This window comes from Cavia porcellus, unplaced genomic scaffold, assembly GCF_034190915.1.
Source record: "Cavia porcellus strain 051 isolate PalLab524CR breed Dunkin Hartley unplaced genomic scaffold, mCavPor4.1 scaffold_8, whole genome shotgun sequence".
Classification (NCBI taxonomy): Eukaryota; Metazoa; Chordata; class Mammalia; order Rodentia; family Caviidae; genus Cavia; species Cavia porcellus.
Window position 1 is genome coordinate 3,047,648 of NW_026947491.1, and position 16,028 is coordinate 3,063,675.

Consider the following 16,028-nt stretch of genomic DNA (forward strand, 5'->3'; position numbering starts at 1 on the left):
CACTCAGGAGGCTGAGGCAGGAGGATTGCTTCAAGTTCTAGGCCAGCCTGTGCTATACAGTGAGTTCAAGGCCAGCCTGAACTAGTTAGTGAGATCCTGTCTCAAAAAAGAAGCAAACAAATGCTAAAAGAAGTGAGGTCTTTAAGACAGCTGTGCAGAACTCTTGGTGTGATATTAAGTGAATGTTCTCCAGATTCTCACAAGCAGCAACTAGACAGGCCATGGTCCTTGCCTGCCGTAGTACATTCTCAGGAAAGGATTCCACCTGGTACCACCTGGTGTCAGGGACTCAGGGACCTGTCTCCTCGGGCTGCTGCCAAACTCCCCACAGGCGAGTCCAGCCAAACCCAGCTCTGCTGTGTTTGTACCCAACAGCCCCTGGGCTTGTGTCTGCTCCCCGCCTTCCAAGTGTGAGTGCAGGCTGGGCAGCGGTGGAGGGATGGTGAGAGATGGGAGCTAAGGTCCAGTCTGTCTTGTCACCTATTCCCAAGGTGGCTCACCTATTCCCAAGCCTGGGGATCCTGGGCAGGGCAGGGTCTCAGAGCTCCAAAATATTCATCTCCTGCAAGAAGAGTCACCTCTTTGAATCCGTGGAAATATGTGGCAAGTCTCTTTTTATGCAGTGAGAACCAGGCACAGCTGGCTTTCTACACACACTTGCATATTACTTTGTTTTTTAATCTGGCTGCTTGGCAGGTGTGTAACTAAGTATATGGAGGTCTGGGAGCCAGGATTTTCCTTTGTTTTCTGTCATTGGAGCCTGAGCAGAGGCATGTTTGTCTACAGTGGCTGTTTCTGTGCCCTGGGAAGTGACTGTGTTTTTCTTTCCTTCTCTGACTTGATATGATTAAGCCCGAGGTTGTGGAGTGAGGCGACTGAAACCCGCTGTGCCTTTTGTCTCCGCTCTGGAAAGCCTCAAGTGCCACCGTGGGACCCGGGAGGTGTAATCTGATTGGATCCCTGCGGTGCGGTCCACTCAGGCAGCAGCCCTTGGGGCAGATAAGAGCCTTCGTGCAGGATGGGCCAGAAAACCTCCACTGTGTGAGCCCCAAACCCAGATATGTCCTGGAAAAGATAAGCGTGGGGAGAGGAACGGCTCCATCCTCAAACAATTGAGCAATGTGTGAGAATCAGAGCAGGAAATAAGGTCAGGACCCCAGTGCAGGGGCAAGCGCGCAGCACAGCTTAGTTATTCCCACCTCTCCTCTTTTCTCTCCTTCTCTTTCCCGTCCCTCCCTCTCATGGGTTGCTGAGAACAGGGTTTGTTCTCACTCAGAGCCATGCTGGGGCACAGACCGGGTCTGGACTTCTGACATGTCAGACCCTTGCTGTGCCGTGTTCCCAGAACAGATGGATGCTCCTAAGACCACGATTCTTTCACCAAAAATGCAATAAAGCGGATCTGTATCTGTTTTTCAAGGAGCTGATGGCATTGGGAGATCAGAAAAAAAAAAATCACAAAACACAGAATGCAAAGTAAAGAGTCAAGAGTGTCAAAGAAGTAGAAGTCAGAGATGGCTGGGAGGGGACGGAAGGAGGACTTCTTGGGGAAGATCACACTGGAGCAGGGTCTTGAGAGATTTTTGAGCTGGAGTGGTGTGGGCCTGAGGGGCCAGCACGTATCTGTGAACATTGTCCTGGTGACTGCAGGGGACAGACTAGATCTGGGGGCAGGTGCGGCCTGCCATGGAGCAGTTATGTAGTAGGTGATGTGGGCCCAACCCGAGGAGGTGAGAGGTGTGAACATCTAACACATTACAGAAATAACCCTGCTTGTGAGGGACCTGACAAGATGAAAGTCCAAGTTGTTGCCAAGCTCCTGAGCTGGCTGTTTAGGGAGCAGGAGGCATAGTCATAGAAATAATGCAAACAGGAAGTGGAATGGAAGGAATGGGATGGAGCCGCCTGAACTGGACCCAAGTGCTGGGGAGCCCCCAGGCAGCGTCCGGGGGTGAACACCAAGAAGGGTGGCAGGCCCAGGGGTCAGAGTCGTTTTTGTAGAAGTTATAATTTTGGAAAACGGGGTGAGCTTGCCACAGGGGAACAGAGGATGCAAAGCTGCATACTGAGCTCTTTGAAGGGGGAGAGAAAAGCCAAAAATGATCCCCACAGGAAACAGAGCCCCAGGGAAGGAGGCAGGAGAACACAGCACCTCTGCACTGCAAGGCCAGGAGAATCCTGCGGTGAAGGGCAGGGAAGGTCACCAAGGCGAATGGCCCTTGAAGTGGCGATGAGGTGCTTGCCAGGACCTGGAGGGGCTGCTTCAGTGCAGTGGGGAGACTGAGGGGTGAGCACATGGTCTCGAGGCTGTGATACTTTCAGACGGTCTGGGGCAGGGCTTGTTGGGAGCCAAGGTTCTAGGCAATGGGAAAGAACAATACGGTAAGACAGCCAGTGGGGTCAGAACTCAGGGTGCTCGCTTCTCTGGGACAGGGCTTGGGTGGGGGCAGGCCCGGTGTGCTCAGGAGAGTGGTGATGGGGAAACAACCCAAGGAGTGGGAGCCCTGAGCTGGAGCTGTGCCCAGGGCTGTAGCACCGGGAAGCCAAGCCTTTGGCCGGGCACTTGGCGGAGGTGCGGGAATGGGGACAGAGCCCGCTGCCTTGCTTGGGTGACTTTCCTTGGGTGTCCTTGGCAGTGAAGGAGGATCATGAACAGCACACTCCTCGCCAGGGACAGGGGATAGTTGTGCTGGGGATCTGGGGTGCGGGTGGAGGTTTGACCTTGCAGGGTGCACAGGATAGGCATTGGACAGGCCGGCCGGTCTGAGTGGCCCCTGAGTAGCTGAGTAGCCACAGCATGCCCAGGGTCATGGCAGTGACAGCAGAGCACCGCACAGAAACACCGTGAGCTGCAAGGCCAGAGGGTCCCTCACAGTGGTGGTCACCGCAGTTTCCCCATCTTCCTCACATTCAGTCTCCAACAGGCTGAGGCTGAGGGGCCCAAGGGAATGAGGGCTGAGCAGGACAGGAGGAAAGATGTCTCATAGGGTGGCACTGGTCCGAGGAGAAAGGGCCTGGTGTGTGTGGGGGGTGACCTGGCCAAGACCAATGGGGCCACCTGCAGAGATGTCCCTGTTCACCTCCTCGGCTCCCTTGGTCTTCCCAGGAGCTCCTGCAGGCGAAGCGAGACCTTCACGACCTGCTGATCGCCAAGGAGGGGCTGGAGGAGCTGCTGAGGAAGCGGGAGCGAGAGCTCACAGCCCTGCGGGGAGCCCTGAAGGAAGAGGTTTCTAGCCACGACCACGAGATGGACAGGCTGAAGGCACAGTACGACGCAGAGCTGCAGGCCCTGAGGGAGAGTGTGGAGGAGGCCACCAAGGCAAGTGCCCGTAGCAGGAGGCGGGGGAGCGAAGGGGACATCAGGAGAGGCTGCAGGTGGGGCTGAGCCACCTCCCACCCTGGGGCTGGCTGCCTGCTTTCCTTGCAAATAGAGTTTGATGCCAGGTGTAGTGGCATACCTCTGTAACCCCAGCACTCGGGAGGCAGAGGCAAGAGGATCATTTCAAGTTCGAGACCAGCCTGGCTGCACAGTGAGTTCAAGGCCAGCCTGAACTGCATAGGGAGACCTTGCAAGAGCTTGCTAAAAATAAAGTAAGCCCCCTGGCTCTGGCAGCTTAAGTCTATGAACGTCAGCACCCCTGAGGACTCAGGTCAGCACTGTCATGGAGGTACACTGTGCTGCCCGCCTGGTGTGCCGTGGGAGGCCGACCCTGAGATGGGGTCCCGTTGTGGTCCCAGATCCCTGCACACCCACCCAACCTGCACCCCTAGCCTGCGTACAGCCCATCAGGTTATTCAGGTTATTTCTCAGCAAGGTCTCAAGTGACTCAGTGCTCAGTTGTTCAGCCCCTTCCAAGAAAATTTTTCCCATGATTGAGTTTCTGGCTTCGGTAAATAGATACTCAATTAAGTCAGTCTTTGGTGCGAGCCCCATGTTAGCTGTGGAAGAGAAGAATGTTTTCAATGGGGAGATGCTTTGAAATGTGCCATCCATAGGGGAAGGGTAGTATATAAAATTCTTAGAGTTTCTGTGACAGAAGGTTAATACAGCTGAAGAGAGAATCTCGGTATTGTTCATTCTGTGAAAGTCGCGGCGAGAGCTCAGCCCTAGATGCCTGCTCCACACACGCCCCCCTGCGGGCCTCTGGTCTCCATTATATCACAGCCATTGCAAATGACAAGAGGGAGGGATGGGCCTGTGTGTTCTAACAGTGGCAAGTCTAGGAAACAGTCTGTTTGGGACTATTAGAACTTCAGGCCACTTTTTAAAAGCCGCATGTTGATTTCCGTGTCTTAGCCTTTGTTTGAGATCTGATGTATTTAGCTGGGGAAAAAGCAGAGCTGACCCAGCGCTAAAGCAGAGCTGGTTGGGGTGGCATCCTCTGCGGTGCTTCTTGTTCCCTTGCTGTGCCCACCACAGGCCGGTGCCTCTCCAGCTCTGTGCAGCGAGCTCCCATCTGTGTTCTCCAAGGGCCACATTCTTTCTGCCACCCCTGTGGCCCCTGTGTCAAAGCCCAGGTCACATGACACATGTTGGGCGGTGAGGGCAGAGGGTTACTGAACACACCCTGGGCCTAACACATGTGTATGGTTGGGAGGAAGCCCGGAGCGGGAGCGCCTTTGCCACAAGGAGCCGCAGGCCCTGGGAGGCCCTGGCCTGGCTTGGTGACCCTCAGGAGGAATCTGTGGAGCCCGCCGGGCCCTGAGTGACAGTCATGGTGGATGAGACCTGGCTGTTGGCAGAGAAGGCAGGAAGCTAGAGTGAAGTGCTCGCCCCAGTGTGCTGGCAGAGTCCTGTACCCCACCGCAGCTGTCCTGCTGCCTGCTCCTTCCCTCCAACAGTGGAGCTGCAGCGGCCTCTGCTCGGTGCCTGGCGTGCTCGCCTGCGCTCAGCATCATCCTGGTTGGTGACAACCCCCTCCAGTCCCCCTTGGGAGAGGCTGGATGCCTTTTGCCCCCTCCCCCCTCGCTCCCACCTACCTGCCTGTTCTTATCCCATGAGACCCCAGTGCCAGATGCCCCGTGCAGTCAGCATGTATTCCTGAGAGTCAGTCGAACCCCAGTGTTCCGGGGTCCTCTGTTCCTGTGGTAACCTGGCTTCGTGCCTCTCAGCTCAGCTTCTCAAGAGCAGGGGGCACTCGTGTCCCATCTTTTTTTTAGTGCAGCAACGTCAACTCAAGTGCATCTGGGGAGCGTACCCAGGAGAAACGCCGAGGTGCCGTGGGGCTGCAGCAGGCTGCATGTGGGGAGCATCCCTGGGGCTGGGAAGGTTGCTTCCTTGCAGGAAAGAAAAGCAGGACCCATGTTGCTAGGTCTTTCCATTTTTAAAGAAAAGCCGGATCATCGGGATGTCGGTAGGAGGCCTCTGACTGTAGACGATCGCTGTCTTTTTGGTGCTTTATTACTTGATGGCATTATGAAACAGTTTTAGTATTCTATTAAACACCAGAAGGAATCAAATATAACTTTCAATCTGGTAAAGAGCTTCCGTAATTTGTTCCCTGACATTTAGCCTTTTCCCCGCCCTGGGGGACAGACAGGTCTGATACCATGACTGAAAGCTGACATTTCTTTAAGGAACTGAATTGTATTAGAAAGTTCATTTCCTTGACAGGCCTGAGGAGGCTGCCAGGCCACCTCCTGGCAGTTTTTCTAACTTTGCCACTACCCCGAGCCTGGAACCAACAAAGCATTCTTCCATCGTTGGCAGCTAACAAGCCCTTGGACTAGAACTTGTTAGACTTGCTAGAACTGCAAGTGTGGAATTCCTAGAACGCTGGGTGAACACTGCCAGCTTACACGAGGAGCCTCTTGCAGCTTCTCCTAAGAGGGGCTTCATACCAGTGTTTTGGAGACCAGGACATCTATTGAAGAGTGCTGGGTGGATGGCAGTTCGTGGCTTCCCAGTCCAGGGAGCAGGTGACAGGTGGTGGGGGTGCAGGGGTGATGGGGTGCTTTCACTCCCCCGCTTGCAGGGAAGCCAGTCTGTCAGGAAAAGGATTCTATTGGACATTCTCTTAATGCGCCAGTCAGTACTTTGGCGCCTTATTTGCTTATGTTCTCTGGTCTCTGTTATGTGTCCTGTGTGCTTTTTTAAGCTTTGAAAGGGAAACAGCCTCCTTCCCCTGGGTCTGTGGACCCGTCGGAGGGGTGGAGTCACTGTCCCCTGGGAGTGTCACGGATGCCTGCTCATCCCTCACCCTTCCTGTTCTGGCTCATGCAGGAGAGAGGAACAGATAGTGTGGTCTAAGGCTTCTCGGAGAGGAGGCTTTGGGCCAGCACAGCTCCCTTGGGAAATTACCTGGATGCTTCTTGGAGGTTTAGTTTCCACCCAGCTGGTGTTGTTGGGGATTTTGTGCTTGCTGTCATCTTTCCTGCGACGCTGGAGACTGCCTTTGTTTCTCACTTGGCTTCCCCAGTGGGCTTGGCGCTCAGTAGATGGTGGTGGTAAGTGTTGTGCGTTAGAGAGAAGAACAGACGAAGGGAGAGACATCTGCAGGGTCCCCAACAATCCCAGGACTGAGCATTAGACTCTTTGGGGTCTCATGAAGTAAAATCGCTTCTCATGAAAATAAATTGTTCATTAAGAGTAATATAATGTCAATGTTCATCTTGGAAGGGATAATTGCATATATTTCAAAGAAGGTAAAAGAGTCACTGATATTTTGGGGCCAGGAAATGCAATTTTGGGCTCACTAGGCATTTTCATGTTTTATATTGTGTGACCCTTGAAAATTTTGTTCAGATGCTATAACTTTCTTCCTCCTCAAACAGAGCCGTGCAATTTGCATGCGTGTTTTTTGCCCAACGATTTGGAAACATCACAGAGTTTTGTAGAAATGAGAGCTTGCTTGGTACTCCCTCCTGCATTGCTTGTAGGCTTCCCCTCCCCTTTGTCTCGTAACAGGTTCTCAATCGAGCTGTGTGCTGCAGAGAATCCCACGGGAAAACCAGGCTAATCTCGGACGTAGCTCAGTCAGTGGAAAATCTCATTTCGGTCTCCTCAAAGGGAGCCAGGTTAGCCAGGGAAACTGTTAAAATTCATTCCTCTGCATTTTAACTTCCAATAATCGCCTAACTGAAAATGACAGCGGTTGAGAACCGAAGAGGTTTTTGGAGTTTGCAGTTAGGTGTCCGGAAGGGAAATGTCCCTCCACAGACTGGGGCAGGCCTGAGGGTACAGGTCCTGGAGGCAACAGGAAGAAGATGGGGCTCACACTTACTGAAGATGTCTTTAGCTTTTTTGTCTCCATGTCTCAGAATGCTCTTTAATAATCGTATCCCTCCCTGCCTCCCATGTTGATTAAAAAGCACAGAAATGCAAGGCCTCGTGTGCCCAGCACCCCTTTCTGTGCCTCTAATGCCGGGCACTCCAACGTGTTTCAGTGTTCGCTAGATCTTGGGTGAATTTCAGGGTTGCTACCTGATGGTCTCCTGAGACTGAGCACCCCTGAGTGTCACTCTGGTTTTTTAACTGCGCTGCCAGGAGTTCCCTGTGTGTGCGGATTCATCCTGTGCTGTTCCAGGTCACCCGTCATCAGTGCTGGAGTGTGTACTATGGGCCAGCACTGGGCTGGTCACCAAGGACATAAAGGCAGGCAAGCCATGGCCTGTAGCTATAAGCACCTTGCAAGACCTCTCGGGAGAAAGACGTGCGAATAAAATGCCAACAGTATTACAGGCACGTGGTGGAGGACTGCTCAGGAAGAGCGATCAGGCAGGCTTCCTGCTTTAGCACACAAACTTCAGGAGGGAAATAGCTCATCTGTTCTGTGATCTAACACGGGAAATGTACCACATATTTTTGGAGCAGGAATAAAAGGGATCTTCCCTTTCCAAGGCCCTTGGTGCTCTAAAAATCTGCTAACTTTGCATCCAGTTTGTCTCAGCAAATCTCAGTTTTAGGGTTAGAGTGGTTACAAAGTTTCAGTAGCTTAAATGCAAGACAGAGGAAGGTGGCTGACCTGGGGATGAGTTACAATGTATTTGACTTACCTTAAAGAATCAGGTAGGTTTCAGTTAGGGGTCTCAGAGGGTGGCCCCCCCCAGGGTGCAGTGTTTGCGGTGAGGGTCGCAGGCTGTCCTGGTGTGGATAGCAGATTGGAGAGCCCTTCCCCCTAGGACTCTGGGTGCCTGGATAATCCAGGTGATGAAGAAATGCAGTGGGAAGGTTCCTTCTGTGGGTATGTGGGATATCTGACAGTTTCCAGTGACCACACCAGAGCCTTGTGGGCACAGTCACAGACGCCAGGGTTTTCCAGCAGTGCCAGTGGGGGCCGAGGACAGGGTGCCCAGAGCGCCTGGAACTATCCCAGAAAAATCAGCGCACTCACATGCAGTGCATAGAGGAAGTGTGCAGACTTAACTGGGTGGAGGGGAAGTACAGGTCCCTGGCCTGGCATCAGGAAGAGCACAGACATGAGGTCTGTCCTCCTCCTGCACCTGCCAGGTGCGGAGAGCCCCTGCTGTCTTCCCACTGTGACCAGCAGGGACAGAGTTGGGCTTTTGTAACTCACAGGCTCGAGGTCAGAGTCCACATCAATGCTTCCCCTTTGGAAATGGGTCTCCCTTGCTGCTTTTGGAATCTTCATTCATTCACAGTCAGTAATCAGCTAGGCCCAAGCTGGGAGTCTGTGCTTGGTGCTGCCTGGAGGCTGCTGGGCCAGACCAGGTCGCCATTCTGGAGTCCACGGAGGGAAACCTGCCTGCACTGGTCGTGTGGCATCCCAGGAGCCGTGTTCTTTCCTAAAGGCAGCGAAATCCTTAAAGGAATCTGGAGGGAGACAGGGGGCGCTGGGTGATGGGCAGGGCATCCTCCTGCGGTCTACGCATCAGGTGGACGTGGTGATGGTTTGTTCATGCTGCCACCTGAGTGGACGCCTGGGCTTGCTGCAGTCCTTGTCCCAGAGTCCAGGTCTGTTTCTGGCAGAGTCATTACTGCCCCTCTCCATGCTGATTCCCAAGGAGAGAGTGAAGGGATGGACTTGCTTGAGGCCCCTCTCTGTGGGTGACGCCCAGCTTCTTGCTGAGTGCGGCTGGGGCTTAGCACAGTCGATGGACTGGAGGGTGAAGGGAGATGGGCATGGCTGGTGCTGAGGGTTGTTGGAGGAACATTCACTTTTATTTTGTACCTGATGAGTTTCTTACAGCGGGTTGGTGCTGGGAACACTATCAGATCTTTATGGAAGTGGGAAGCGGGCAGAGAGGGTTCCTCCTATCTTCCCCAACAAGATGGGTACTCTGAGACATCCAAGCCACCAGTGGACCTGTTCAGAGCCCAAGATGGTGCAGGAGGTAGGGGCAGGGATCCCTGCCAGGCACCCCAGGCTGGCTGAGTCTCTCGATGTGGACTGCACAGCGCATTGTGTGTGACACAGCCAGGGACAGCTTTTTAACATCTGAAAAGGCAAAGGCTTTGCTTTTACCTTGGGAAATCCTGCTTAATCTATGTCATACTCTCCCTGATCCTCTAAATTCTGCCTGATGAGTGGTTTTCTAAAGATTTGCCAAGATCATTAAACAGATTCCTACTTGGTGGAAAACCCTGGCATTAGTATTTTATCACATTACGCAGAAAATGGAGCATGCTGCCACTCTAAATCCATCCGATGAGAGGCAGGGACGTCTGCGACGGGAAGGAAATCACGTGTGGCCTCCCTTGGCCTTCCCCGCAGCTGGCCTCCACAGTAGCTTCCCGACATGCCTTGCTGCTCTGTGGCCCCTTCTGTGTGTACGCAGTAGGACATTACAGACATGAGGCTGTGACCACTGTCGTGAGCATCTTGGTTTCTTCCTTGCTTTCTCTTGGATCTCTGCTCTTTGGATACTCTACCCAATTTCCATGTGGTCAGGTGCTCAACTGGCGTGTGAAAAGGTCCACATGGCAAGAGACCAAGGCTGTCTGTCCGCAGCCAGGCCAGTCGGCCATCCTGGAAGCAGGCCCTTAGGTGACCCGCCTTGGCCAGCCTCCTGACAGCAATATCATCAGAAACTTCAGTGGAACCACTTACTCAACCCCCAGATTCCTTACCTCAGGAACCCCACAAAATAATAAAGGTTGTGATTTTAGACTGCTAAGTTTTCAGGTGATTTGTTATACAGCAATAGATAGCTAACGTGTTTAAAAGGATACTGTTTGTATTCGCATATTTCTTCATCAGAAAGTTGAGTGCTTATCTAATTGAGGTCCCGGACAGACACAAATGGGCTTAGGCACATTGTTGGTGGCAGAGGAATTACAGCGGGAAGCATTAGCGTGGTGAGTAGGCGTCTCTGCAGTGATTAGATGTGCTTTAGTGAGTTCTGACTACAGAGGAGGTCACGTGTTTAGGCACCTACAGGTCAGGATTTGGAAATGGCCATAAGAACAAGTCAGAGTCAGGTGCAATGGAAAAATCCTCCTGCCCTTGTTTGAGCTGGCATCGCTAGCTTAGCTCATGAGTGACAGAGTCGGGGTGAAGGTGTTTGTTGGCAGGGTGACCGCTGCCTTTTCACAGTAATGAATGGAGCTTGTTTGCACAGTGGTGAGCAGAACGTGGGTCGGGAGAGGCCTGCTCTGCTCCTCAGAAAACTCCACCGTCCTGGACAGCCTTTCCACGGGGGTGCGGGTGGAGGGCCCCACAGGGCCAGGCAACCCATTTCTCCTTGGCTTCTCCCCCTTTTTCTTTTGATTTTAGCTGTTAAATGTCTGCACGTGTTTCTCAAGTGCATGGCCCAGAGGAAAGAAATCCTGGCTGTGTCTGGGTTTAGGGAAACTGTGAGTCTGCGTGAAGTGAGGAGGAACAGACCTGGAGATGCTTCAAAGACTTCAGAGCAAGGCGGGGTATAATGCAGCCAAGCAAACAGACCCAGAAGAGGCAGCATAGAGACGGGTCTGAAGCGCCTGGGCACGTGTAGTGGGAAGGAGAGTGAAGCCTCATCTTTTCCACCCCTGAATTTTCCAAGAACCTGAAGACATCTGCTGTGCTATCTCTGGGGAGCTGGCTAGACGACAGCTGGGGGGATGGTGATGCCACAAATGTCAGAAAACAAACGTCCTGCTCAGTGTGCCTTTGAAGTAAACCGAGGCATTACTAGCTCTGGAAAATCAGTGATAGGGTTGTCCAGGGATGTCCATATGGGAAGCCCTTTGAGACAGCTGGCTTTATAGTCACCACCCCAAACTTGGGTCCAGCCTGAGCAGAGGCCAGAGGAACAGCACAGTCGGGTCGCTGCCCTGTCTGATCTCTGCTCTGCCTCTCAAGGCGTTTTCCTTCCAGGCTAAAAGCCTGTGACCTTGTCTGATACGAGTGTCCTGTAGCTCTTTGATGCCTGGTTTCTGAGACCCCAGAACAGCAGGCCCAGCCCTGCCTGCCATCCTCCTCCTGCCCCTTCCCTTGCAGCAGTACCCGGGGACCCACTGTGGCAGTTTCCTGTGTCTGTCTTGTGACCTTCAGGTCAGAAGCTGCACCTCCCACTTCCTGCTGCCCTGGGTGGGTGGAAGTGGGCGATGCAGGCCCAGTGGAGAACCAGGGTTAATAATTTACTCTGTCCGCTCAGTCCCTGGTGTTCACCATGACACAGTGCTGGGAGAAAGGAGTGAGAACCTGGCTTGGCATTTAACTAACAACATAATGAGGCCCACAAATAACTAGAGGGCTTCTTTTGTTTTTGTTTTCCAGTCCTGGGAATTGAAGCATTTTGAGACAGGATCTGGAAAAGGCACGAGGTTGCCCAGGCTGGCTTGAACTTTCTGTTTTCCTGTCTCAGCCTCCCAGAGCACTGGGTTCACATATGTATGTGCCACCACCCCTGGCCAACTTCTTGTTTGGAGATTAAACCCACTCTGAAATTTATGCACCTGATGTCCATCTATCAGAGTTCTGGGTGCCCCACCACCTTCTGTCCCTGGAGGGAGGTGCGGGGTCCCAGTGACCCAGGTGCCTGGGGTGGTGCTGGTGCAAAATGCAGAATGGTGGGAGGCTGCCTGTCCTCCCATGCTCCTGTTTTTTAAACCCAGGGCCTGTGTTTTCTTGAGCAGTTCTGCATCTTCAGCCTGAGAAGGTTGAGCTGGTGGAGCTCATGGCCCTTGGCCCTGTAGACTGCCCTCCCCGCCCTCCTGGAAGTGGAGCTGCCCACAGGGCCGTGGGTGCTGGCTGTGCAGTGGACAGTTAGCTAAAAGTCCTAGGTGTTACTGGACAGGTGTGGGTTGCCACAAAGGCAGACTCTTCATTTGTTAGGGAGTTGTCTGAACTGGCTTCTGGGTGGGCCGCGAGGTGACGCTCAATGATCTCTGGAGAGAAACACGGTTCTGGCCCTGCTCAGAGCTGCAAAGTGCTGTACAATGCCAGCGGCACATTCCTGCCACAGCCTCCTGGAGGGGGCAATGACCTGGTCCAGCTGTGGGCTCTGACCTGCTGCTCTTTTCAGCACACTGACCAGTACTTTGCCTACCCCCCCCCCCACGCTCCCTCTGTGTCTGTCGATGAGAACACGTGATTTTCCTTCTGATTGAAAAATCTCCACCCAGCCTGGCATCTTGGAATACACGTCCCTTGGGCATTGCATAATTATTTTAAGTAAAGCTGAGTTCTGTCTGCTGCTTTCTTGTTAAGGATTTAGTGTCCTTGGCCATGAAGGGTTTCGGTCTGTGATTCTTTTTCTTTTCCCACTTTGTCCTTTTTCGGGGTTGCTATCTGTCTCATTTTGAGTTCAGGTAATACAGACGTCATTAAATACATTGAGAAGTACTTCTTCCTTTTCTGTTTTCTAGAAGAGGCTGTATAGAGTTGGTGTTCATTGTTTTTTTTTTTTTTAATGTTTAATAGAATTATCCAGTGAAGCTACATCGCCCTAGAAACTTCTTTTTTGGGAGTTTTAAAGTTATGAATTCATTTCCTTAATAGTTATGAGATTATTTAGATTATTTCATAGTGCATAAATTGCAGTCGTTTTTGCTTTTTGAGAAAGTGATGCATTTGATCTGAGTTTCCACGCTGTGTGTGGAGTTCTCTGTGGAACTTATCTGCTGGCTCCTGCTAAGGCTGCAGTGATACCCTGCTTCACTCCCCATGTTGATAATTTGGATGTTATGTTTTTCATTTGTCAGTCTTTCCAGAACTGTGTCGATCTTACTGATAATTTTTTAAAAGCCTTTTGTTTAATTGCCTCTCCACATTGTTTCTGCGTTTTGTTACAGGTTTCTGCTCTTATCTTTATTATTTCCTTCCTCTGCTTGGATTTATAGTTCTCTTCCTTTTCCAGGTTCTTTAGGTTAGAGCTTAGATATGGAATCCAGACATTTCCCCTTTTCCAATATAAACATTTAGCATTATAAATGCTATTTAGTGTTTACTTAGGAAGGAAATTTTCTTGAGACACCCTCTTTGATTTATGAGATACTTAGAAATGTGTTATTTAATTTCTAATTTCTTGTTCTTTTGTTCTGTTGATTTTTTGCTTGATTGTATTTTACTCAGAGAATACAATCAGTGGTTTAATTATTTTCACATTTTTTGAGATTTGTTTTGTGACTCAGGATTTAGTTTATCTTGGTATATACTTCCTAGGTTCTTTAAAAATGTATATTTTGCTAGAAAGAAATTTTAAAAATAGCAAAACACAGATCAACTTCAGGGATAAAAATAAGCATTTTTTCTTTTGGCTGTAGAAATATTACTGCTAGCTGAATGAGTCATAAGCAGCCACTCCCATTCTTAGTTTTCCATATAAAAAAAGGGACTGCACCTTTTTGACAGTTTACAAATCCAATTATGCTTGCATGGTGGTTGGGTATATGGGACATATCATATTATTTGCCAGTGAACGTTTTTCCTATTAAAATCAGTTTTGTGGAATTTTTCTACCTTACAGTTGCTCTAGTAAGAAGAAATGAGAGAAAATTTTGTTTTTAAAATAAATCAGACAATGTATGAGGCACCAAAAAAAACCAGATATTTCAGATTTTACTTCTGGCCACATATTTTCCTCTCCCACAATGCCTTTAGAGGATCTTTTGCGCAAACCCATGAACATCTCCACCCCTTTTAATGGCAGCGCGCAGCCGGGGTGAACAATGGTTTCAGGGGACCAGTGCCGCCCGCCTCCTCTCCTGGCACTCAGACGCGCTGAGCTTGCCCGTGGGCTGGCCTTCAGCTTCCAGAGAGGCCACAGGGTCAGCCAAGATACGTCAGCCGGGGAGGCTCAGGGTCCTGGGGCTCAGCTGACTCAGGGGCCTGGCATCAGAAGCAGGGCTGACTCAGGCATCCTGAGGCGATGACCTGGCTGGGTCAGGTGCCTTCTGGCTGCTTGCTGGCAGGGGTAGGCTCAACTGCGTGGAACCTGGCTACTTCTGTCCTGGGGCTTGGCTGACAGGTGTGGGTGAAGGGCGTGGCCCCAGTCCAGCCTCCCCACCTGTCCTCGGTTAGATTCCCTTTTGGAAACATGGACACTGGCCTTGGGGGTGCCGTGACATGGTTCATGCTATGAAAATGGGAACGTTAGCACCGTAAAGTGAGGGAGGGCACAGTCCATGGATAGGAAAAGGGAGGCGAAGGACAGTGAGAAAGACAAACTTGAGCTCCTCTGGGAGAAGCACACCGTTCTTAGCAGCACACCCAGTGGACTCCCCCAGGTCACCTCCCTGCTCTTCTCTGCCTCTCTGCTGCCACCTGGGCCTTTGGCCAAAGTCTGCTCACAGCCGTGGCGGGCTGGCTGAGCACACCTCGCACAGTGACCACCGGGTTTCCGCTAAGTGACCAGTGAGTTATGGAGGCATCGGGGCCCAAGTCTTGGAGCAGTGGTGAGATGGGAACTTCCGTTTTGTCTGTAATGAGTCTGATTGTTGAGTCTGAGGCGGCGTCAGTGGATGTGGGAGAGGCCGGCCCGGAGCTCCCTAACTTGGTTAGCCCCAGGGGCCACTTGGGATAGTTGATTGGTCCTAAAGAAGAGATTTAACTTTGTCCCAATTTTACATTTCCACTGGAAGGGGTGGGCTAGATGGTTCGGTAACTGTAGACCTAAACCTGTGCTTGAAATTCCCTGAATATAACCTTCTTGCTGCATGCTAATTTTTCAGCCCAGTTCCACTATTTCCTGATATAAGCCAACCTTGGTAAAGGAAGAATTTTCAGTGGGCAGACCTAAAATACTGTTGAATTATTTCTTTATGTACATGTGATACTGGGGTTGAACGAGGCAAGTGCTCTACCACCAAGCCAAGCCCTAAAAGCCTTCCTACCAGCATGACCAGGGAAACTCTTAAACATGACAAAAACACTAAGATCAGGTGCTTTGGTGGGCATGCATATTTGGGGGGTAGGGAAGGAGGGGGACACCCATGGCTGCCTATCTATTGTGAAGAACTAGTGTGCCTGGGAGGCGAGTTTTGCCAGGATGGTTGCTGAGTTCCAAAGAACAAATTTTTCTTTTTCTTCTTGGGCTTATTTAACTTTTTTTGCCTTATTTTGTCTTGAGCACACTTACTTAATTTCAGATACACAGGGACCCCCCCCCCCTCAATTAAATGTTACATAGAGGGGCCATGTGGCCAGGTCTAGTGTATTTTTTTCTCACAGATGTTTTCACAGGAATTCTTAGAGGTTGGTGTTTTCTGACACTGACTAATGCTTCTAGTTGTTACTAATCTACACCTCTGATTTTCTTTTCCTCGGGTTATTTGGTACTTTTGAAAGGCCTATGTTGAGGCTGATGTCTGTGCGGTGCGCTGCATGATTCGGGCTGTGATTAGTGGGTAGCTCTGTAGACAGTGCCGCTGTTAAGAATCTCACCTTTCCTGGCCTGTTTACTTCTCGCATGTGGGTCTGATATTCGAATGCTGTACACCAGGTGGGGAGAAAGAAAGCTTTACACAGCCTTTCTCGGAAAGAGTCCCAGTCTGTGGATGTAGTGTGGGAGTGCAATGAGTGTGCAGGATTCTGCATGGTGTGTGCTTTCATTTCTGTGGGATATGCACCTGGGAGTAGAATCGCCGAGTCATGTGGTTTGCCTATTTGAAGAACACTCAAACTCCTTTTCAAAATGACATTCCC

At 51.2% G+C, this 16,028-nt stretch overlaps 1 protein-coding gene across 2 annotated transcripts in view; it reads left to right on the plus strand.

The window, feature by feature from the left end:
• Cgnl1 (cingulin like 1) overlaps nucleotides 1-16,028 on the plus strand; it is a 110,151-nt gene that overhangs the window by 51,831 nt on the left and 42,292 nt on the right. For both annotated transcript variants that reach the window (XM_063254277.1, XM_003462056.5), the window contains exon 8: nucleotides 3,107-3,319. In XM_063254277.1, the coding sequence (XP_063110347.1) occupies nucleotides 3,107-3,319 (213 nt within the window). The remainder of the gene's footprint in view (nucleotides 1-3,106; nucleotides 3,320-16,028) is intronic.